Source organism: Mustelus asterias, chromosome 13 (genome assembly GCF_964213995.1).
Source record: "Mustelus asterias chromosome 13, sMusAst1.hap1.1, whole genome shotgun sequence".
Taxonomy (NCBI): Eukaryota; Metazoa; Chordata; class Chondrichthyes; order Carcharhiniformes; family Triakidae; genus Mustelus; species Mustelus asterias.
In genome coordinates, this window is record NC_135813.1 from 73,405,479 (window position 1) to 73,430,927 (window position 25,449).

The 25,449-nt window shown below is 42.0% G+C and overlaps 1 protein-coding gene across 2 annotated transcripts in view; it reads left to right on the top strand.

Moving 5' to 3' along the window:
* Window positions 1–25,449, top strand: part of rbm19 (RNA binding motif protein 19) — a 238,010-nt gene that overhangs the window by 12,547 nt on the left and 200,014 nt on the right. For both annotated transcript variants that reach the window (XM_078227007.1, XM_078227006.1), the window contains exons 9-13: window positions 7,385–7,456; window positions 7,619–7,822; window positions 11,208–11,338; window positions 15,478–15,599; window positions 20,686–20,782. In XM_078227007.1, coding sequence (XP_078083133.1) covers window positions 7,385–7,456; window positions 7,619–7,822; window positions 11,208–11,338; window positions 15,478–15,599; window positions 20,686–20,782 — 626 coding nt within the window. The remainder of the gene's footprint in view (window positions 1–7,384; window positions 7,457–7,618; window positions 7,823–11,207; window positions 11,339–15,477; window positions 15,600–20,685; window positions 20,783–25,449) is intronic.

Here is a 25,449-nt window from a genome sequence, read left to right on the forward strand (position 1 = left end):
ATGTTTCACTTCAGGCACAATTCTACTGACACACTGGGAATCTTTTGTCAAAATAAACTTTATTTAACACGGTTTAACTATGACAAATGAATTAGCTTAACATTTGACAATTAAACAATACTTAAACATAGAAATCATAGAACCCTACAGTGCAGAAGGAGGCCATTCGGCCCATCGAGTCTGCACCGACCACAATCCCACCCAGGCCCTACCCCCACATGACAAAGTACAATTCTTAACTGCTAACCTATCCCTGCTAATTTCAATTCAAACAATATTCCTCTTAAAGACTTAAACCCCTCTTTCAAATCAGTTAATAAAAAAGGTTTACGTGCTTATACTGAGGTTGCCATCTCGAGCTTTCAAGACAACTTCCAGAGAGAGAGAAAAACGTGTCTTGCTTATTTAAGAACAAAGCAGGAACTGCTTGTTTTTTTAAATGAAGAAGAAACTGTGTTTTTCTCTGCAAGCTTAGCTCCTTCCATTAAGCATGTGACACTCTCTGTCAATCAACCTAATCAAAACACTACTCAGACTCCAGGGGAGAAACTAAGTAAATGCAAATGCATTAACTCTGTTTAGACAAACACACCATTAGCTAAAATGAGTTATCCTGCAATCTCAGCTTGGAGCTGCATGTTTTTTCAGACAGATTGAGTCCTTGCAAAAAAGCCTGCCCTTTGTATGAAACATGATATAAATATATTTCTTAAAGGCACAGTATCATCACATAAGCAGTACATGACTTTTGGTGTTTTGCCAATACAGTGGTCATTTTGCATCAGGCAGGTCGAGTAAACTAAAGCCACTTGTTTACTCTCAACAATTTTACCTTATTCTTGTGGCAATGTGAAGTGCATCAGTCACATGATGCTTGCTTCTCTCCAGTCTAGTCCTTGCTGTAATGTTTTCTTTATGATGCATTATCCAAATCAGTATTCTCTTCTAGAAACATAGACAACTGTTGTCTCACCGCCATCATCACAAGGGCAACTAGGGATGGGCAATAAATGCTGGCCTTCCCAGCGACGCTCACATCCTGTGAAAGAATTTATAAAAAATAATTTCTTGACACTTGCTTTTCAAGTTCTTTCACTCCACTTTTCATCACAGCATCCTGACGTTGCCATCGGTGCCATCCTGTAAAACAATGACTTGCTATCCTTCATCTTTCTCATTTTCTTTGTTGCCTTTGATATTATTGACCACTTCATTTTCATCTGCAGTCTGCAACGATTGTACCCTCCATTCATGTGTACTTAAACCTGTCTAATTCCAGTTACAACATCTTAAAAGTTTCTCCTCATGTCTCCATACTGGCATCTCTAGATCCATATCTTTGAACATACATACATATGAATTAGGAGCATGAGTAGGCCATTTAGCCCCTTGAGCCTGCATTGTTATTCAATAAGATTGTGACCTCAACATCACCAGCCTGCCTATCCTTGTTACCTTTAGATTCTTGACTAACATGGGAATCAGTCTACCAGTAACCTGAAAAATATTCAATGATCTTACTTCCACCACTTCTCTGGGAAAGTGTGTTCCACAGACATCTGACCCTCTGGCGGAAATTATTTCTTCTCATCTCCATCTTAAATGGAAGACTCCTTGTATGTCCCCGAGTTCTGGCCACCACCCCCCCCCCCCCCCCCCCCAAAGGAAAACATCTTTTCAGCATCCACAGCAAGCCTTTTCAGGATCTTATATGATTCAATAAGATCGCTTCTCTTTCTTCTAAACCCATTATCTAAAATTCTTTCACAGGATACAGGTCGAACCTTTCCTCATAAAATAACCCCCTCATCCAAGGAATCAGTTGAGTGAACTTTCTCAACAACTTCTAACGCAATTATGTCTTTTCCAAAATAAAGAGACCATTCGTCTTCCAGAGACTATTCATCATCTGTGCAACCTGTTGAAACATCATCTGTTTGCACAAGGTGGATTTTACACACCTGCAAAAAGAGTAGTCCACTCTGTTCTTTGCTCTATTGTATATTCTCAAACTGGCAAAAAAACTTTCCATCTGCTTGTCTGATAAGTACTGGATGATTTGTAATTGCCTTTACTTCAGAATCTGCAAAGCAAAAAAAAAATTAGTGATATCCCTTTTCCCTCCGCTACTACCCCTTGCCTCCCCCACCCCTTTCAATAAGTATTCACCTTTGTTTCACAAAGTCATAGAGGTTTACATAATGGAAACAGGCCCTTCGGCCCAACTTATCCATGCTGCCAACTGATTTCTCAACTGATTCAACATTCCTGGCTGCTCGCTGGATAAATCTGTTGGTACACAATTTTGGTATCTTGTTCAATCCTGAGTCCAGCTTTCTAATTACAGGGTACTGAAAGAAATGTCAGAGGTAATAGCGGATGCGTTAGTGGTTATTTATCAAAATTCGTTGGATTCTGGGGTAGTGCCGGGGTAGTGCCGGCGGATTGGAAAACGGCTGTTTAAAAAAGGAAATAGACAAAAGGCGGGTAACTACAGGCCAGTTAACTTAACGCGGAGTCACACGGAGTTGGGGGTAGGGTGTTAGCGTGGATTGGGGATTGGCTATCCGACAGGAAGCAGAGAGAATAAATGGGTGCTTTTCTGGTTGGCAGATGGTAACTAGTGGCGTGCCGCAGGGATCGGTACTGGGGCCTCAACTATTTACCATTTATATAGATGATCTGGAGGAGGGGACTGAGTGTAGGGTAACAAAGTTTGCAGACGACACAAAGATAAGTGGAAAAGTGAATCGTGTGGAGGGCGTAGAAGGTCTGCAGAGAGATTTGGACAGGCTGAGTGAGTGGGCGAGGATCTGGCAGATGGAGTATAACGTTGACAAATGCGAGGTTATTCACTTTGGAGGAAATAATAACAAATTGAATTATTATCTAAATGGAAAAAAATTACAACATGCTACTGTGCACAGGGACCTGGGGGTCCTTGTGCATGAGATGCAAAAACCCAGTCTGCAGGTGCAACAGGTGATCAAGAAGGCAAATGGGATGTTGGCCTATATCGCAAGGGGGATAGAATATAAAAGCAGAGATGTCTTGCTGCATCTGTACAGGGCATTGGTGAGGCCGCAGCTGGAATACTGTGTGCAGTATTGGTCCCCTTATTTGCGGAAGGATATATTGGCCTTGGAGGGAGTGCAGAGAAGGTTCACCAGGTTGATACCAGAGATGACTAGGTTGGACTAGGAGATTACAGGGACTGGGAACGTCCGACATGTGGAGTTTTTTCAAGGAGCAGCTACTGCGAGTCTGTGATAGGTATGTCCCTGTCAGGCAAGGAGGAATTGGTAGGGCTAGGGAACCGTGGTGCACCAAAAAAGTTTCTTTGTTGGTTAAAAAGAAAAAGGAGGCTTATGTTCGGATGAGACGTGAGCACTCGGGTAGTGCACTAGAAAGCTTTAGATTGGCTAAGAGGGAGTTGAAGAGCGAGCTTAGAAGGGCTAAAAGGGGACATGAGAAGACTTTGGCGGATAGGGTTAAAGAGAATCCTAAGGCGTTCTATAGGTATGTCAAGAACAGAAGGTTGGTTAGGGCAAGTTTAGGGCCAGTTATAGATGGCAGAGGGAAGTTATGTGTGGAACCGGAGGAGATTGGTGAAGCATTGAACCAATATTTCTCTTCGGTGTTCACGCAAGGGGACATGAATATAGCTGAGGAGGACACTGGGTTGCAAGGGAGTAGAATAGACAGTATTACAGTTGATAAGGAGGATGTGCAGGATATTCTGGAGGGTCTGAAAATAGATAAATCCCCTGGTCCGGATGGGATTTATCCAAGGATTCTCTGGGAGGCAAGAGAAGTGATTGCAGAGCCTCTGGCTCTGATCTTCAGGTCGTCGTTGGCCTCTGGTATAGTACCAGAAGATTGGAGGTTAGCGAATGTTGTCCCATTGTTTAAGAAGGGGAACAGAGACTTCCCCGGGAATTATAGACCGGTGAGTCTCACTTCTGTTGTCGGCAAGATGTTGGAAAAAATTATAAGGGATAGGATTTATAGTTATTTGGAGAGTAATGAATTGATAGGTGATAGTCAGCATGGTTCTGTGGCAGGTAGGTCGTGCCTTACTAACCTTATTGAGTTTTTTGAGAAAGTGACCAAGGAGGTGGATGGGGGCAAGGCAGTGGACGTGGTATATATGGATTTTAGTAAGGCGTTTGATAAGGTTCACCATGGTAGGCTTCTGCAGAAAATGCAGATGTATGGGATTGGGGGTGATCTAGGAAATTGGATCAGGAATTGGCTAGCGGATAGGAAACAGAGGGTGGTGGTTGATAGTAAATATTCATCATGGAGTGCGGTTACAAGTGGTGTACCTCAGGGATCTGTTTTGGGGCCACTGCTGTTTGTAATATTTATTAATGATCTGGATGAGGGTATAGTTGGGTGGATTAGCAAATTTGCTGATGACACCAAAGTCGGTGGTGTGGTAGACAGTGAGGAAGGGTGTCGTAGTTTGCAGGAAGACTTAGACAGGTTGCAAAGTTGGGCCGAGAGGTGGCGGATGGAGTTTAATGCGGAGAAGTGTGAGGTAATTCACTTTGGTAGGAATAACAGATGTGTTGAGTATAGGGCTAACGGGAGGACTTTGAATAGTGTGGAGGAGCAGAGGGATCTAGGTGTATGTGTGCATAGATCCCTGAAAGTTGGGAATCAAGTAGATAAGGTTGTTAAGAAGGCATATGGTGTCTTGGCGTTTATTGGTAGGGGGATTGAATTTAGGAGTCGTAGCGTTATGTTGCAACTGTACACAACTCTGGTGCGGCCGCACTTGGAGTACTGTGTGCAGTTCTGGTCCCCACATTACAGGAAGGATGTGGAGGCTTTGGAGAGGGTGCAGAGGAGGTTTACCAGGATGTTGCCTGGTATGGAGGGGAGATCCTATGAGGAGAGGCTGAGGGATTTGGGATTGTTTTCGCTGGAAAGGCGGCGGCTAAGAGGGGATCTTATTGAAACATATAAGATGATTAGAGGTTTAGATAGGGTGGATAGTGATAGCCTTTTTCCTCTGATGGAGAAATCCAGCACGAGGGGGCATGGCTTTAAATTGAGGGGGGGTAGTTATAGAACCGATGTCAGGGGTAGGTTCTTTACCCAGAGGGTGGTGAGGGATTGGAATGCCCTGCCAGCATCAGTTGTAAATGCGCCTAGTTTGGGGGCGTTTAAGAGATCCGTAGATAGGTTCATGGACGAAAAGAAATTGGTTTAGGTTGGAGGGTCACAGTTTTTTTTTTAACTGGTCGGTGCAACATCGTGGGCCGAAGGGCCTGTTCTGCGCTGTAATGTTCTATGTTCTATGAGGGTTGTTGATTATGAAGAGAGACTGAGCAGATTGGGTTTGTACTCGTTGGAATTTAGAAGGCTGAGGGGGGATCTTATAGAGACCTATAAGATAATGAAAGGGCTGGATAGGGTAGAGGTGGAGAGATTCTTTCCACTTAGAAAGGAAGCTAGAACTAGAGGGCACAGCCTCAAAATGAAGGGGGGTCAGTTTAGGACAGAGGTGAGGAGGAACTTCTTCTCTGAGGGTGGTGAATCTCTGGAATTCTCTGCCCACTGAAGTGGAGGCTACCTCGTTGAATATGTTTAAATCATGGATAGATGGATTCCTGATCGGTAAGGGAATTAGGGGTTATAGGGATCAGGCGGGCAAGTGGAACTGATCCACTTCAGATCAGCCATGATCTTATTGAATGGCGGGGCAGGCTCGAGGGGCTAGATGGCCTACTCCTGCTCCTATTTCTTATGTTCTTATGTTCTTAATTCACATTAAGACAGTTGTCAAGTTTGCATTTTTCCATCCCTGTGACATTGTTTGCTTACGTCACTTTAATCCATTTTTTGGCACCTTGTCCAAGATGTGATTTTGCAAACTCATCACTCTCTTCTTGGTAAGCTCCATATCAATTTACCACATTTAACAAATTTTCTTATCTTTATCTAACGCAGGGATGCATTGTGTCATTGGATTGGATTGATCAAATTTCCTTTAGTACCTTTGACTGTTTCTCTGTCTCTCGATTATTGAATTTTATGGGAGACAGCATGGCCAAATCTCTGCTTATTCTCGCTCAGCACTTACACATTCAAATAGGTTAGCAACATTTTGCTAACTAAATTTATTCTTTTTTATTTATTCACAGCATGTGGGCATTATTGGCAAGGCCAGCATTTATTGCCCTTGAGTGAAATCATGCTTTTACTACACAGGTCACATTTTCACTTTGTTTTCTCTGCACTGTGTCCACCTTTCCACCACCAAACCAAATCCTGTTCACTTGGGTCAGTCTATTGTCAGATCACTGACCCAGCTCCCTGATCAAAGCTGTTCTTACAATCCAGCATTGTGCATCATGCATTTATCCAAGAGACAGAAGGGAGCGATGTTTATTTTCATATATATAAAACCTGAATGAGTTTTTCTTCACTGGCATAATAATAAATTATTTGCCACTTTTAATTTGATATTTTCTTTGTACCTTTTTGCAAAATCTCTAAATCTGTTCCCATCGCATTCTGTAAGTCTGTCATTTCTGGTGTTCTTGTGAGTTTATGGCATGATATATCTTTCATTGTTACTACAAAGATTCCATGTATCAGTAGAAGATGTTCAAGGACAGGCTTTTTGGGGCGGCACGGTAGCACAGTGGTTAGCACTGCTGCTTCACAGCTCCAGGGTCCCGGGTTCGATTCCCGGCTCGGGTCACTGTCTGTGTGGAGTTTGCACATTCTCCTCGTGTCTGCGTGGGTTTCCTCCGGGTGCTCCGGTTTCCTCCCACAGTCCAAAGATGTGCGGGTTAGGTTGATTGGCCAGGTTAAAAATTGTCCCTTAGAGTCCTGGGATGCGTAGGTTAGAGGGATTAGCGGGTAAAATATGTGGGGGGAGGGCCTGGGTGGGATTGTGGTCGGTGCAGACTCGATGGGCCGAATGGCCTCCTTCTGCACTGTAGGGTTTCTATGTTTCTATGTTTTTCTATTATGCTTCTCTGGTTGATCATTCAGTAAAAATCTATTGACTGGGATGGGGGAGATAACCAACTCGCTGGAAAGCAGCTATTTACTGAAAAAGTAAATTCTCTCCACCTTTCATCCTTTAAAGCCGCTTATTAAAGCCTTCCTCTTCAAAGCTTTTGGCCACCTGTCCATGATGTCTCTTCCTTTAGCTCGGCATCGGTTTTTAAGAATCTTATTATGGTCATCTGAAGTGTCTTAGGACCTTGAACTACATTAGAGGTTCTATATAAATTCAAGTTGCTAAATTCTGCACTGTTATATTCTTCAGAGTGTAAACATAGACAGTTCTACCTTCCTCATTATTTCCATTCAGCATAAATTCAGCTTAGTCTAATTGTGGGGCATGCTTCTTTTGCAGGTTATGTATTTGTTGATTTTGAGTCAGAGGATGATCTTGAAAAGGCGTTGAAAAGAAACAAAGATTACATGGGTAAGGGATTTTGACATTTGTGAGGGAGTGGCGCTCGACCTGTAGATAACTCTTGACTATAATCTATGTATTTTATCATGTTATATATTATCAAGTTATATATAAAATAGTGTTAATGTTTCTTAAAATTTAACCTCAACATATTTCCTGCTTTGATTAAAGGTGGAAGATATATTGAACTTTTTAGGGAGGTTAATGCTCAAAAAACTAAACCATGTCGAAAAGGTGATAAGCAAAAATGGCTACAAAGGAAAAAGAAAGAAGATGAGGAAGAAGAGGATCTCTCTGACTCGGGAAGATTGTTTGTTCGAAACCTACCTTATACCTGTACAGAAGAAGACTTGGAGAAAGTATTTTCTAAATATGGTAAGGAGCCAATATTCACCCAATGCACAAGAACGCAAGAAATAGGAGCAGGAGTAGACCCCACAAACCACTGAGCTTGCTCTGCCATCCAATATGATCAGTGCTGATCTTGAGCTTCAACTCCATTTTCCTATCCATTCGCCATATCCCTTAATTCCTGAGAGACCAAAAAATCAGTCTGTCCCAGATTTAAATGTACTTAACGATATATCATCCGCAACCCTCTCGGGTAGAGAATTCCAAAGATTCACAATCCTTTGAGTCAAATACTTTCTCCTCCCCAGTCTTAAATGATCGACCCCTTATCCTGAGACTGTGCCCCCGTGGTTTTTGTTCCCCCGTGGGAACACCCTATCTCGCCCCTTTCAGATGTTTGTAGGTTTCAATGTGTAATTCATTATTATTGACAAATTTCCTTTTGTTTAATTTCTCTATGATTGGGATGCTTCAGAAATGTCTCTGTAATTTCAGTACTGTATGTTATTCCACTTTGGCAAACCAGTTCCAAAAATAATTTGGATTTAAACAAAAAGCACAAGTGAAAGCAACTTTAATTCTGCTGCCACTCGCCATCTTGAATGGTACCTTGGAAGTAATAATAACTGGAGCGTGCTGGTGTTAAATGAATAAACTGGAAAACCAGCAAATGCAAAATAAAGACTGTTGTTAAGTGCTCTAATTCCTAGTCCATAGTTGCATCATGACACAATTCTACCTTATTTACAGAGGAGGTATCAACATTCTAAGGAGGAGAGTCAGGACAATAGAATCTGAAATTGAGTAATGAATGTAATTCTATAACACTGCCATTATTTCACACCTCCTTGATATAAACAGTGGTAATGTTTGATTATTTTGCAATACTGAGGCACTCTGCTTCTAACTATTAAATGAAGCTAGCAGTGCAAGTGGAAAGATGTTTATTAAAAAATGTTTGTTACATATCAATGGTGGGAAAGATTTGAGAAACAATCATAAACAAAAATCTCAACAGGCACTTGGCAAGTTTTGAATTAATTAAGGAAAACCAGCTTGGATTTGTAAAAAGCATATCGTGCTTGACTAGTCAAATTTTTTTTGAAGAAGCAACAGAGAAGGTTGATGAAGGGAATGCAGTAGATGTTGTCTATATGCTTTTTTTTAAAGCATTTAAAAAAGTGCCACACTAAATGGGCAAAATCAGGGAATACCCTCCCCGTGTACTTACACCACATGGACTGCAGCAGTTCAAGAAGGTGGATCACCACCATCTTCTGAAGAGCAATTAGGGATGGACAGTAAATGCTGGTCTGGCCAGCAACGCTCCCATCCTGTGAAGAATTTAAAATACATCTGGTTAACAAAATTGAGGCCCAAGGAAAGGGATGGTCAATGTCAACTTGGATTTTAAAAATTGCGGTGGATGAAAATGGCAAGTCATGATAAATTGTTTTTCAGACTGAAAGATGATTGGTAAATGTGTTCTCCAAGTGATGGTGGTAGGACCATTTAATTTTTTGATATATATAAATGACTTGGATATAGGAATCCTACTTCAGGCACCATGTCCTAAGAGGGCATCACTGGACTTCCATTGGATTGAATCATAGAATCCCTACAGTGCAGAAGGAGGCCATGTGGCCCATTGAGTCTTTACCGACCACAATCTCACCCAGGTTCTTTCCCTGAACCTGAAGTATTTACCCTGCTAGTCCCCCTGACACTAAGGAGTGCTTTACTGTGGCCAATCAACCTAACCCACACATCTTTTGAATGTGGGAGGGAACCGGAGTACCCAGAGGAAACCCATGCAGACATGTGCAGAATGTGCAAACTCTACACAAACAGTCACCTGAAGCCGGAATCGAACCCGGGTTCCTGGCGCTGTGAGGCAGCAGTGATAACTTCTGAGCCACCATGCCGCCCCACTTGATCCATGATTATGCTTGGCAAAATACTGCAGTGGTTTACTGTTGCCTTCTGCAGTTTGGCTGACCAGGAAACTCTCCTGCTTTCACGTCCTGCCATCAGGCATATTGGAAGGATTCACAGACTGATAATCAACCTGTTAGGCCACATTATGAACTCACTTCTATGGCCCTGTGTTCCGAAGTGAAAGTACCCAGAGCTTCTGATCCAGAGGTGGGGCGCTACCACTGTGCCACAAGACCACCCCATGGTATTGGAATAGAGTAAAATTTCAAATTTTGTTGATACCAAACCTAGTGAGAATGATACAACTGATATACCAAATAATGAGGATGATATAACTGACTGCAACAGAACAGGTGATGCGTTTCGACCGAAGGGATAGGAAGAGGCAATGTAGGCTTAATGGGGCACTGAGACAGAGAGAACTTTGGGTTCATGCACATAAATCTTTGAAGGAGGAAGGGCATATTGAAAATGTAATTGACAAAGCATATGTGCTCTTGGATTTCATCAGTAGAGGCATTGAGTACAAAAGCAGGGAAGTGATGTTGAACGTTTATAAAACTCTGTTTAGGTCACAGAGTATTTAACAAGTTCTGGTTACGTTTTAGGAAAGATGTGAGCATCCTTGAAAGGGTACAGAGAAGATTCGGCAAAATGGTTCCAGGGATGAGAGAGTTTAGCTACTAGGTTAGGTTGGAAAAGTTGGGGCTTTTTACTTTGGAGGAAAAGAGATTGAAAGGAGATTTGATAAACATGTGCAATATTATGAAATGCTTTGAAAAGGTTGGGCAAAAGTTATTTTCAATTGCTGATGGTACACGGCCAAGGGGGGGCACAGATTTAAGGTTTTGAGAAAGATGGATGGGGAATATGCGGAAGAATTTTCTTAGATATTGAGCAGTAATGACCTGGAAAACTCCTGCAAAGGTGTGGAGGAGGAAATGATTAATGATTTCAAAAGAAAAGTGGATGGGCACTTGAAATAAATTTGCAAGTCTCTAGTGATAAGAGTACGTGGATGGCACTGACTGGATTGCTCTACAGGCATCCGGCATGACTCGATGGATCGAATGGCCTTGTGCTGTAATGACTGACTTCAAAGCTCTGCTGATTTCAGGTAGTCTGAAGTGGAGGAGATTATGGTAATGCCAGTTCAAGGTGCAAAAAGCTTGTACCTTGCTGCAATAGCCTGCATAGTTAATAGTTGAAATGAAACATTTATAATTGACTTCTGTATTGATGGAAATTAATGTGGAAACAGATTATGCATAAATCACAAATGTCAGCAGTTATAGATATTGCCTGATGTTGATAACCATACGTCATCTCCAAATTAGAAACATGACAAAAAATGTATTTTATGACATTAACTTACAAAATTCAGAAAAATTACCAGTTTTTATTTTTTAAAAAAGTTGTCATGTCTTTCATACTAATTTAGAGCAATGCTTTTCTGTTTAAAAACTAACAGGACCGTTATCGGAGACTCATTTTCCTATTGACAGTCTGACCAAGAAACCAAAAGGCTTTGCCTTCATCACTTACATGATGCCTGAACATGCAGTGAAGGCGTTTGCTGAACTAGATGGTGAAGTGTTTCAAGTAAGTAGATAGTAATTCGACATTAAATTTTAATTCCCATTCAGGCCGCAATTGTCTGGCCCCACACACTCGTGTGCAATTCATACCAAGTCTGGAGAATTGTGGGGCTGTTGCATAGTTCGCACCAGTTAGAACTTCTTTTGGATTCTCACTGCCCCTGCACCCCGGTGTGATCAGCGAGGGCATGAACCAGATTAATATATTGAAATAATCATTTAAATATGCAGGGTCTTGGACCGGATTTTTCCTGCTCCTGCAATTCGCCGACCCTCAGATGCAGCAAGAACCCTGGTGTGAATCACTACTGGTCTCCACAAACGGAGACAGTCATGATGGCCATGCTGTGGGGGGGCGATTGGAGGCCATTGAATCCTCCCCAGGGTGCTCAGGGAAATGACTGTGTAGTCACTTGGCACTGCCCCTTGGAACTACCAGGTTGGAAGTGCCAAGGGGGGACTGAATGGGGAGCATGGGGGCATTCCTGAGGGGTGTGATAATGAGAGGGGGGGGGGGGGGGCGCCGTGGGTTGTGGTGGCGGGGGAATGGGAAGTGGGCCTGAAGTGCGCAAGGAGGCATTGGCAACCCCTTAGCTCACTTGCGGGTGGGGCTTAGTTGACGAATAACAGCCAGGGGCGGGTGTGTAGTGTTCTGTGGAGATTGGGGTGCCTTTTTGAAAGCACAATGTATTAAATACAAAAGTAGGGTTGTAATACTGGAACTGTATAAAATGCTGGTTCGGCTACAGGTGGAATTTTGTGTGCAGTTCTGGTCAACACATTACAGGAAAGACAGTACAGAGGAGATTTACAAGAATGTTGTCGGGACTTGGAAATTGCAGCTGTGAGGAAAGATTTGATAGACTAGTGTTATTTTCCTTGGAACAGAGGAGGCTGAGGGAGGCCTAATTGAGGGACCCAGATAGAATAGACAGGAAAGACCTGTTTCCCCTAGCTGTGAGGTCAATTTTTAAAATTATTTCATGGGATGTGGGCATTACTGGCTGAGCCAGCATCTTTTGCCACACCCCCCGAGTTGCTTTGAGGAGGCATTTAAGAGCCAACATTACTGTGGATCTGGAATCATGTATAGGTAAGCACTGCAGATTTACTTCCTTAAAGGAAGGTACGGTTTTTTTTGACAATTGACAATGGCTTCCCAATTAAACTTTTAATTCCAGATTTTCATTCAATTCATATTTCACCATCTGCCGTGGTGGTGTTTGAAACTGGGTCCTCAGAGCATTACCCTGGATTACTAATCCAGTGACAATACCACTATGCCACTCCCTCCCTGGGGTGGCATAGATAAAAGGTGATTGATAGTATGATTAGAGGGGACATGAGGAGCAACTTTTTTGCCAAATGTGGTGGGTGTCTGGAATTCACTCCCCAAATTGGTGGTTGAGGCTGAAATACTGAACTAATTTTAAAGATACCTGAGTCTGCACCTGGAGGCTATGGACCCGGCACAGCAAAGTGGGATTAAAATGAGCAGCTTGTTTCTTTTTCACTTTTTCTTTAGCCATGCTGACACAATGGGCTGAATGGCCTCTTTCTGTGCTGTAACCTTTCTATGGTTTCTATTTAAGAGATACTGTACATATAAAGGTAAGTAACATCTGGGGATTTTTAGATTTTCTACCTGAGTGAAGCATTAAGTTAAATTTGTGTATTCAGTTTTCTGAAGGTGGTAGGACAGTTCATGTTCTTTCTCTACACACACACACACGCTGTGTTTGTTGTGGATTTTGAGTGGGCTGTCTCACACAATTTCCCATCTTTCTAATTTTGGTCCTGAACGAGGGGAAATATGGCATAACAGTTTTAAAGGAATAACAATGAAGAAAACAGTTCAAAATGTAACATCAGAATTTCAAAGGAACACATTTAAATATGTAACTCATCAAACTCACCAGAGGGTGGCAGTGACTAATCTGAGGTATTAAACCTTTGAGAATTACAGCTGAGGTATCTTTCTTCAATTACAATTGTTTTTAAAAAGGAGTCCAAATGCAGCAAATTTTAAAATGAAGCCTGAAAATTCTATAAATGGAAATCGTGCCTGGAAGACTAAAAACTGGCTGATGAAAACACTTCATTGGAATTCGAAGAATACACCTTTTATAAAAATATTTTCAAATTTCCACTTCCTCTAGTTCATAATATTTCATTACCTCTGATATGTTTTCCATTTTCATACGTTATCACTCTGTCATCCACCTCATGACTTTTTTGGGAGGAGAGAACAATAATTGTACTCGTTCCAAAACTTTTTGAACTTGGCATATAAGACTTTGTAAGATGAAAGTTTTTGTTTAATTAGCGATGTGTCTGATTTTGAGGAAATGCATCACTGCATTTAAGAAAATCGAAACAAGCTATTGAGAGCATTTGTGCTCACATGATTTTGGATTGCATATTTTATTTTTGCATGACTGACCAATTTATCTTAATCCAGACATATTTGGGTCCCTTGCATAAAGTGCAGCTGGATTTTAATCAATTGGAAAGTGAAACCTCCAAGAGAAAACACTCTCATTTGCTGTTGACTGGAGTAGAGTGCAAAAGAATTTCTGTTCAGTGAATGGTCTTTCTCCACATTTGCATTGCAAAATGGTTTGATCAATCATTATCATGTTTTATTGCAGCGAGGCCTGACTCAGAGGGTTAATTTGGTTGAATAAACAGTGAGTTATCAGAGAGTTGATGAGCATGGGTTTGAGCTCTCCTAATCACAGGATTGACATGTGTCATAGCCCACCCACAATGTCCACTCAATATGCCAATTGATGTCAGTGGAGGGTAAATTGAATAAACAATCTGGTTTCAAAGAATAAAGAAAATTACAGCACAGGAACAGGCCCTTCGTCCCTCCAAGCCTGCACCAACTATGCTGCTTGACTGAACTAATACCCCCCTACCCTTCCGGGGACCGTATCCCTCTATTCCCATCCTATTCATGTAATTGTCAAGACACCCCTTAAAACACACCATCGTATCTGCTTCCTCTACCCCTCCCGGCAGCGAGGACCAAGCTCCTATGTCAAAAACAAACTTGTCTCGTACCTCTCCTTTAAACCGTGCCCCTCGCACCTTAAATCTATGCCCCCTAGTAATAAACTCTTCCACCCTGGGAAATAGCTTCTTACAATCCACTCTGCCCATGCCCTTCATAACCTTGTAGACTTCTATCAGGTCGCCCCCTCAACCTCCGTTGTTCCAGTCAGAACAAACCAAGTTTATCCAACCTCTCCTCATAGCTAATGCCCTCCATACTAGGCAACATCCTGGTAAATCTTTTCTGTACCCTCTCCAAAGCCTCCACATCCTTCTATGTGGCGACCAGAATTGAACACTATATTCCAAGTGCGGCCTAACTAAGGTTCTATAAAGCTGCAGCAAACTCAATGCCCCAGTCGATGAAGGCAAGCATGCCATATGCCTTCTTGACTACCTTTTCCACCTGCATTGCCACTTTCAGTGACCTGTGTACCTGTACACCCAGATCCCTCTGCTTATTAGTACTCTTAAGGATTCTGCCATTTACTGTATATTTTACGTACATATTCTATTTGCAAAATCAATATTCATTCAAATTCAGCGAGCAACCTGTTGAACTTTTAAAACAGCACTTGTTATTTCAAGGGAAAATAAATCTCAGAAATTGTTGCCTTTAATCACACTAATGTGCAAGAATTGCAGATTGCACAAACATTTATTTGCATGTCTTATTGATTGAGCAGAATCATAATTTATTTAAAAATGTGTTGCTGGCCCAAATTCAAATAAAATGCTTTATACATCAGGAAATTATTTAAGGAAATACTCATTTTAGAATGTTTTGTTCAGACTTTTAGCACAGTTTGTTTTAAGGCTATTCAGGTTTTTGATTGCTTCATTATGTTGAGAAACCAGTGTGCTGTGTCACATGGTTGTCTTGGCACAGTTTAAAGCCATTTAACTGCTGAACAAATTGTCCATTGTTTATTAATGGATAAATATGAAACTTTATTTCTTAAGTAAATTATCTTTTATGCAAAATTATCTTTTATGCAGCATGTGATTGTTCAAATAACAGCTTGAAATTGGAAGAAAAACTTGAATAATGATATACAGTAAAATTATTTTCTATCTACACAGGGCAGGATGATGCACATTTTGCCATCTACAATAAAAAAGGAAAAGGCTGAAGATGTTGATACATCAGGTTCCTCTACATACAAGAGAAGCAAAGCAGCAAAAGACAAGGCCAACAGTAACAGGTTGGATATCAATGCATTGAAATTACAGATTCACATGGCGGTAGTTGCTCAGTTGATAGTTTTATGTCTTTGGTCCTAAAAGCTCTGCATCCTATAGTTGAAAAACTTCAAATATAGAAATATTCTTCCTTCATTTCTGTTTGTTTACAATTGACCAACCAAATGTTGAATTTTGTAACTTTTATTTCAAACTTCAGATTATTCAATTTTATATTGGTATGCATGTGTGATGTATTTTAAGTGGTTTGGAGATTCCAAATGTAATGTGCCTAACTAAGTGGCATTGAAAACATAAGGCTATGTGCATTTATTGCAGCAAACTATCTCCAGAATGCAGTCTATGTGGTGTAGTTACACCCAATGTACTGTTAGGAGAGAGTACCAAGATTCTGACCCACTGATAGTGAAGAGATGGCAATGTATTCCCTAGTCAGGATGGTGAGTGGTTTCGAAGGGAACTTCCAGGAGATGGTGTTCCCTTGTGTCTGCTGTCCTTGTCCTTCTAGATGGTAGTGGTTGTGGATTTGGAAGATGCTGTCTAAGGAGCATTGGTGAGTTCCTGCAGTGCATCTTGTAGATGGTACACACCGCTGCCACTGTTTGTCAGTAGTGGGGGAGTGAATGTTTGTGGATGGGGTGCCATTTAAGAGGCTGCTTTGACCTGGATGCTATTGAGATGCTTGAGTGATGTTGGAGTTGCACTCATCCAGGCAAATGGGAGAGTATTCCATCACACTCCTGATTTAGCCTTGTAAATGGTGGATAGGCTTTGTGGAGTTGGGAAATGGGTTACTCGCTGCAGGATTCCTGATTTGCTCTTGTAGCCACATTATTTATATGGCTAGTCCAGTTCAATTTCAGATCCTTGATAACCCCCAGGATGTTGACAGAGGGGGATTCAGTGATGGTGATGCCATTGAATGTCATGGGGAAATTCTCTCTCGTTGGAGATGGTCATTGACTGGCACTTGTGTGGCAGTAATATTACTTACCACTTGTCAACCCAAGTCTGGGTATTGTCCAGATCTTGCTACATTTGGACATGGGCTGTTTCAGTATCTAAGGAATCACAAATGGTGCTGAACAATGTGCAATCATCAGTGAACATTCACACTTCTGACCTTGTGATCAAAGGAAGGCTTTTGATGAAGCAGCTGAAGATGATTGGGCTAAGGACACTACCTTGAACTCCTGCACTGATGCCCTGGAGCTGCGATGATTGACATCCAACAACCACAACCATCTTATGTGCCATGCGTGACTCCAACTAGCAGAGTTTCCCCCCCGATTTCCATTGACTCCAGTTTTGCTCTGTCTTCTAGTGTGATATTCAATCAAATGCTGCCTTGATGTCAAGAGCAGTCACTTTTGCATCACCTCTGGTGTTTGGCCCTTTAGTCCATGTTTGGACCAAGGCTGTAATAAGGTCAGGAGCTGAGTCACTCTGGCAGAACTCAAATTGAGCATCAGTGGAAGGATTTTGCTTGATAACACTTTTAATGGCCCCCTTCACTGATGATCAAGAATAGACTGATGGGGAGGTAATTGGCTGTGTTTGATTTGTCTTGCTTTTTGTGTGTAAGACATACCTGGGTAATTTTCCATATTACCGGGTAGGTGACAGTTGTAGCTATCCTGGAACAGCTTGATGAGGGGAGAGGCACGTTCAGGAGCACAGGTCTTCAATGCTATTGCCTGAACATTGTCAGAGCCCATCGCTTTTGCGTATCCAGCGAGGGATATTTTAGGTTGTTGTCTGGCATCTGTGATGTTGGGGACCACTGGATGAGACCAAGATGAATCATCTATTTGGCACTTCTCAGCCTTACCTTTTGCACTGATGTGCTGGGCTCCTCCATCATTGACGATGGGGATATTTGTGGAGTCTGCTCCGCCAGTTTGTTTAATTATCCACCACCATTCACAACTGGATGTGACAGGATTGCAGTGCCTAGATCTGATCCATTGCTTGTGGGTTTACTTAGCTCAATCAGATACTGTTTGGTGCATAAGCAGTCTTGTGTTGTAGCTTCACCAGGTTGTCATCCCATTTTTAGGTATGCCTGATGCTGCCCCTAGCATGTCCTGTTGCACTCTTCTTTGAATCAGGATTGATCCCCTGGCTCAGTGGTAATGGTAAAGTAAGGGTATATTGGGCCATGAGGTTACAGATGTGGTTGTATATAGTTCTGCTTCTGATGGCCTACAGCACCTCATGGTTGCCCACACTTGAGTTGCTAGATCTGTTTGCAATCTATCTCATTTAGCATGGTGTTGGTACCACAAAGCACAATGGAGGGTATCTTTAGTGTGAAGACTGGACTTTGTCTCCACAAGAACTATGCGTCATGTGGCATGTGGCTGGCAGTTGGTGACGATGAGGTCAAAAATGTGTTAACTACTTGTTGGTTCCTTCCCCACCTATCTCAGACCCGTTCTTGTTGCTACATCATTTAGGACTTGGCCAGCCTGGTCTGTTGTGGTGCTACCAAGCCATTCTGGGCATTGAAGAGGGAGTTGAAGAGCGAGCTTAGAAGGGCTAAAAGGGGACATGAGAAGACTTTGGCGGATAGGGTTAAAGAGAATCCTAAGGCGTTCTATAGGTATGTCAAGAACAGAAGGTTGGTTAGGGCAAGTTTAGGGCCAGTTATAGATGGCAGAGGGAAGTTATGTGTGGAACCGGAGGAGATTGGTGAAGCATTGAACCAATATTTCTCTTCGGTGTTCACGCAAGGGGACATGAATATAGCTGAGGAGGACACTGGGTTGCAAGGGAGTAGAATAGACAGTATTACAGTTGATAAGGAGGATGTGCAGGATATTCTGGAGGGTCTGAAAATAGATAAATCCCCTGGTCCGGATGGGATTTATCCAAGGATTCTCTGGGAGGCAAGAGAAGTGATTGCAGAGCCTCTGGCTCTGATCTTCAGGTCGTCGTTGGCCTCTGGTATAGTACCAGAAGATTGGAGGTTAGCGAATGTTGTCCCATTGTTTAAGAAGGGGAACAGAGACTTCCCCGGGAATTATAGACCGGTGAGTCTCACTTCTGTTGTCGGCAAGATGTTGGAAAAAATTATAAGGGATAGGATTTATAGTTATTTGGAGAGTAATGAATTGATAGGTGATAGTCAGCATGGTTCTGTGGCAGGTAGGTCGTGCCTTACTAACCTTATTGAGTTTTTTGAGAAAGTGACCAAGGAGGTGGATGGGGGCAAGGCAGTGGACGTGGTATATATGGATTTTAGTAAGGCGTTTGATAAGGTTCACCATGGTAGGCTTCTGCAGAAAATGCAGATGTATGGGATTGGGGGTGATCTAGGAAATTGGATCAGGAATTGGCTAGCGGATAGGAAACAGAGGGTGGTGGTTGATAGTAAATATTCATCATGGAGTGCGGTTACAAGTGGTGTACCTCAGGGATCTGTTTTGGGGCCACTGCTGTTTGTAATATTTATTAATGATCTGGATGAGGGTATAGTTGGGTGGATTAGCAAATTTGCTGATGACACCAAAGTCGGTGGTGTGGTAGACAGTGAGGAAGGGTGTCGTAGTTTGCAGGAAGACTTAGACAGGTTGCAAAGTTGGGCCGAGAGGTGGCGGATGGAGTTTAATGCGGAGAAGTGTGAGGTAATTCACTTTGGTAGGAATAACAGATGTGTTGAGTATAGGGCTAACGGGAGGACTTTGAATAGTGTGGAGGAGCAGAGGGATCTAGGTGTATGTGTGCATAGATCCCTGAAAGTTGGGAATCAAGTAGATAAGGTTGTTAAGAAGGCATATGGTGTCTTGGCGTTTATTGGTAGGGGGATTGAATTTAGGAGTCGTAGCGTTATGTTGCAACTGTACACAACTCTGGTGCGGCCGCACTTGGAGTACTGTGTGCAGTTCTGGTCCCCACATTACAGGAAGGATGTGGAGGCTTTGGAGAGGGTGCAGAGGAGGTTTACCAGGATGTTGCCTGGTATGGAGGGGAGATCCTATGAGGAGAGGCTGAGGGATTTGGGATTGTTTTCGCTGGAAAGGCGGCGGCTAAGAGGGGATCTTATTGAAACATATAAGATGATTAGAGGTTTAGATAGGGTGGATAGTGATAGCCTTTTTCCTCTGATGGAGAAATCCAGCACGAGGGGGCATGGCTTTAAATTGAGGGGGGGTAGTTATAGAACCGATGTCAGGGGTAGGTTCTTTACCCAGAGGGTGGTGAGGGATTGGAATGCCCTGCCAGCATCAGTAGTAAATGCGCCTAGTTTGGGGGCGTTTAAGAGATCCGTAGATAGGTTCATGGACGAAAAGAAATTGGTTTAGGTTGGAGGGTCACAGTTTTTTTTTTAACTGGTCGGTGCAACATCGTGGGCCGAAGGGCCTGTTCTGCGCTGTAATGTTCTATGTTCTATGTTCTATGTTCACCCAGAGTACATTCAGTGCCCTTGCCACCCTCAGTGCTTCCTCCAAATTGAGGACTCCTAGGGTAACTCCCACAAGATAATGCTGGGAATTCATTCACATTTGCCCAGTTGAGTTGAGATTTTTTGGCTAATGTTAGAAAATTGGATTGCCTGGACTGAGATGTTCTTTATTTCAAGAGATCATTTGAAGGAAGTTTCTGGATTCTTTGGTGTTAGTAATCTCGAATTTTAAACTGTAGCCCAGTCTTTTTAGGTTTTTTTTGTTAATTTAGTATTTATTTATTGGTGTCACAAGGAGTGCTAATGCAATAATCCTCGGCTTACTTTTCCATCTCTTGATTACTTTTGATTTCCAGCTTACTACATAGGAAAGTGAATCTTAAATAAATAACATCTATACAGACTCCACACTATCAGTGATGCTCCGATCAGTTAAGATATAGAGTAATCAGAAATTAGGCCTTCATTTTCTGTCACCTTTTCCTTGAAAGACGGAAGTCATTTTAAATCAAATTATCTAATTTGATTTTTATCTGCTAACTTTGAACTTTGCTGTGTTGTTTATATTGCTTATTTCAAGTTGCACCAAATTCATGTTTCAGGGAGAGACAGAATTTTTAAGTTTGTGAAATGTTTCTATTTCATGTATGGAATATGAATGTTTTTCTTGTACTTTTCAGCTCATACAACTGGAACAGCTTATTTATGGGAACTAATGCTGTTGCTGATGCAATAGCAGCAAAATATAATGCTACAAAAAGCCAAGTGTTCGATCACGTAAGTTTTAATTTGAATGGCGCAAGCAGTTTTGTACAAGTCACATGGTTCCACCACTCTCAAAAATATTGTAAAATGGGAATACAAATTCACAAGCACTTGCTCCTTTTTGCAGCACTATGCATCACTCCCTACTGAAATAAAATAAACAAATGATCTGATTGATGGTGTGCAAGAGCAGGCCTTATTGTGATCGGCCCTTTGATGTTTCAAAATCACCAACTTACTTGAGCATATGAGTTAAGCCAAATAATTTTCATTTTCCATTGTGCTTTCTTAAAACTTGAACAAAAAGATGATTTTGTTCTTATCTTTTATCTGTTTTCCTGTTAATCTGCCCTTATGTTCTGCAATTCTTCTGATTTGCTAGCAAGAGAACAGAACTGATCCTATCCTGCCAGGTTTTTTTCTCCCTCTTTCTCTTATTGCTGGGCCCCCAGCACCCGACTCTAACTTGTATACCCATTCTAGATAGTGTGCCAATCTGCTGCTCCCTTTGTAGCATTCAAAACAGCAGTTCCAGGGAAGAATAACCCATTGTCTCTATGAAAATGATTTGAACTCTTTCGTTATTTTGCCAAACAGATCAATGATCTACTTCTGTAATTGTTATGGTGTCTCATGTGAAATCAACTGGACTTGTCAACGTAAAGATTACGGCTACAAGAGCAGGCCAGAGGCTAGGAATACTGCAGCGAGTAACTCGTCTCTTGACTCCCCAAAGCCTATCCACCATCTACAAGATACAAGTCAGGAGTGTGATGGAATACTCCCCACTTGTCTAGATAGGTACAGCTCCAACAACACTCAAGAAACTTAACACCATCCAGGACTTGATTAGCACCACATCCACAAACACCCACTCCCTCCACCACTGATGTTCAGTAGCATCAGTGTATACTATCTAGAAGATGCACTGCAGCAAAGGTCCTTAGAGAGCACTTTCCAAACCCACGACCACTTTCACCTAGAATGACAAGGGCAGCAAACATGGAAACACCACCACTTGCAAGTTCCCCTCCAAGTCACTCACCATCCTGACTTGGAAATATATTGCCATCCCTTCGCAGTTGCTGGGTTAAAGTCCTGGAATTCCCTTCCTAATGGCATTGTGGGTTAACCCACAGCACATGGACTGCAGCGATTCAAGAAGACAGCTCACTACCACCTTTTCAAGGGCAACTAGGGATGGGCAATAAATGTGGCTATCCAGCGACACCTATGTCACAGGAATGAATAAAAGAAATGTCTTGTCCAAGGGCTCAGAGGCAAGTTTATCTGATACAGAAATGCTGTTGTAATTCCAAGTTAAAGTCCAAGCTGATTCTTTAGCAAATCACACTGACCTTGACTCTGGATTTGCTATTCATGCCAATTCTATAGTTCTCTTGTAACTGTGCCATTAAAAACCTTAATTTAACTAAAGCTAATGATTTTGACAAAAGTTCTCCTGGGCTCACTCTGTTTATGGAAGTCATGATGTGGAGATGCCGGCTTTGGACTGGGGTAAACACAGTAAGAAGTTTAACAACACCAGGTTAAAGTCCAACAGGTTTATTTGGTAGCAAAAGCCACACAAGCTTTTGGAGCCCCAAGCCCCTTCTTCAGGTGAGTGGGAATTCTGTTCACAAACAGGGCATATAAAGACACAAACTCAATTTACATGAATAATGGTTGGAATGTGATTACTTACAGCTAATCAAGTCTTTAAGATACAAACAATGTGAGTGGAGAGAGCATCAAGACAGGCTAAAGAGATGTGTATTGTCTCCAGACAGGACAGCTGTTGGACTTTAACCTGGTGTTGTTAAACTTCTTACTGTGTTCACTCTGTTTACACAGTAAGGCGTCTAACAACACCAGGTTAAAGTCCAACAGGTTTATTTGGTAGCAAACGCCACTAGCTTTCGGAGCGCTGCTTCTTCGTCAGATGGAGTGAGAGCAAGCGAAAGGCCGGATGGCCTAGTTTCTGCTTCTAGTTTCTGATTCCATGCACTATTAATAGGGCTGATGTTGGGCCTAGCATATAGCTCTCGTGATTTAGTTTTTACTGATAATATTATAGGAAGGATGTGAAGGTTGTTAAGAGAGTACAGAGGAGATTTATGAGAATAGTTACAGGAATGCAAGGTTAGGTTGGAGAAGCTGATTGTTCTCCTTGGAGCAGAAGAGATTGAGAAGATTTGATAGAGGTGTGCGAGGTTATGACAGGTTTAGGTAAGGTAGACAAAGAAAAGCTATTTCTATGAGCTGATGATACAAGGGACATAGATTTAAGGCTTTGGCTAAGGGATGTCGGGCTGCTGTGAGGATTTTTTGTTTTAGACAGTGTTTGGTAAAGACCTGGTAGTCGTGGCCTATGAGCATGGCAGAACTTCTGTTTCATGGGGAATTGGATGTGTACTTGCAGGAGTATGGGCACTCGAGGGTGGCGGGGGGTGGAGATGAGGCTGACTGGATTGCTTTATAGAGTAGGTATGGAATCAATGGGTTGAATGGCCTTTTCCATTTTGATTCAGTGGGTAATTCATACAAATGCAACTGCTTAAGGTATCATTTAAGGGCTAACTATTTGTTTAGTGAACATTGGAACAAAGGTTAGCCAATTACACTCTCGGGCCTTTTCCACCATTCCTTGAGATCACAGCTGATTTGCCTTGAATCCATATCCCTTAATACCCTTCGCTAGAAAAAGTCTGCCAATCTCATTTGAAATTATTAATTGTGCTAGCACACTCCTGCTTGGTGGTGAGCTTTGTGTGTAGAATGTTTCCTGCCTTCTGCATGGCCAGGCTCTGATTTCAAGATTATGTTGTCTTGACCTTGGTAGCCCCACCAGCATAAATAGTGTGTTTTTATCTACTTTATCCATTATTTTCAAAATCCTAAAACCCTTAATCAAATCACTCCTTAAACAGGAAATATAAATTTTATAAAGAACAAAGAAAATTACAGCACAGGAACAGGCCCTTCGACCCTCCAAGCCTGCACTGACCGTGCTGCCCGACTTAACTAAAACCCCCTACCCTTTCGGGGACCATATCCCTCTATTCCCATCCTATTCATGTATTTGTCAAGACGCCCCTTAAAAGTCACTACCGCATCTGTTTCCGTTACCTTCCCTGGCTTCCAGGCACCCACTACTCTCTGTGTAAAAAATCTGTCACGTACGTCTTCAAACCTTGCCCCTCACACCTTAAACCTGTGCCCCCTAGTAATTGACTCTTCCACCCTGGGAAAAAAGCTTCTGACTATCCACTCTGTCCATGCCTCTCATAATCTTGTAGACTTCTATCAAGTCGCCCCTCAACCTCTGGCGTTCCAGTGAGAACAAGCCAAGTTTCTCCAACCTTTCCTCATAACTAATGCCCTCCATGCCAGGTAACATCCTGGTAAATCTTTTCTGTACCCTCTCCAAAGCCTCCACATCCCTTTGGTAGTGTGGCGACCAGAATTGAACACTATATTCCAAGTGCGGCCTAACTAAGATTCTATAAAGCTTCAATGTGACTTGCCAATTTTTAAACTCAATGCCCCCGGCCGATGAAGGCAAGCATGCTGTATGCCTTCTTGACTAGCTTCTCCACCTGCATTGCCACTTTCAGTGACCTGTGTATCTGTACATCCACATCTCTTTGCCTATCAATACTCTTAAGCGTTCTGCCATTACTGTAGTTCATGTATTTCACGTTTATAGTTTAATGCTTGAAGCTCTGGTAACATTCTGGTGAATCTGAGCTACATGCCTTTAAAAACATTTATTCCAGATGCGATCTAATGTGGGCTTTGTACAATTGTGACAAAATTTCTTCCTCTTTATATTCTAGCCCTTAATTTATAAAGGCTAACATTCCTTTGGCTTTTTTGTTTACTTTTGTACCTGACTACATTTTAATGACCTATGTTCATGGACCTATAAATCTCTTTGGAGTTCCTCTGTTCTTAACTATTCACCATTAAAAAAGTACTTTGCTTTCCAAAATAGGTGATCTCATACTTATTTTATGTTGAAATTCATCTGCCACAGTTTTACTGATTTGCTTAATATATCAATGTCTCTCTAACTTTGTGCTGCCACCTACACTAAGTACACCACCAATGTTTGTGGCACCGGCAAACTTGGATATTGGCTGACTCTTGTGTTATCTGAGTCATTAATATAGTGAATAGTTAAGGCCTGAACGGAGACTGTTGTTGGACACCACTAGTCACTTCCTTGTCACTCATTTGAACAGCATGTATTTTTAATTTAATCATTCAGGGGATTTGGACATCACTGGCAGTGCTAGAATTACTGTCCATTCCCATTTGCCCGTCAGAATGTGGTGCCCCTTGAGAAAGTGATGAGCGGCTGACTTGAATACAACAGATTCCCCACAATAGATAATGGACCAATAGGTCTGTGATTTCCTGGTTTCTCTTTCATCCCATAATAGTCAGTAGATCTGTAAAGACAAGTTGCTGGTAAGTAGCCCTGCAGCTAAGGTTAGCCTAAGTTTAGGTTAGATTTAATTGGTGAATTGGTCACCATTGGTTATTTTCTCTCAACTGCACAGCTTTTTCATTCTTGGTCACACTAGCCATATTTGTTATAAAGTTTCTTGAACGTTTTGGGTCATGAGTGTAGGCTGAGACAGAAAGCTGCAGATTCGGTGATTTCTTGGCCA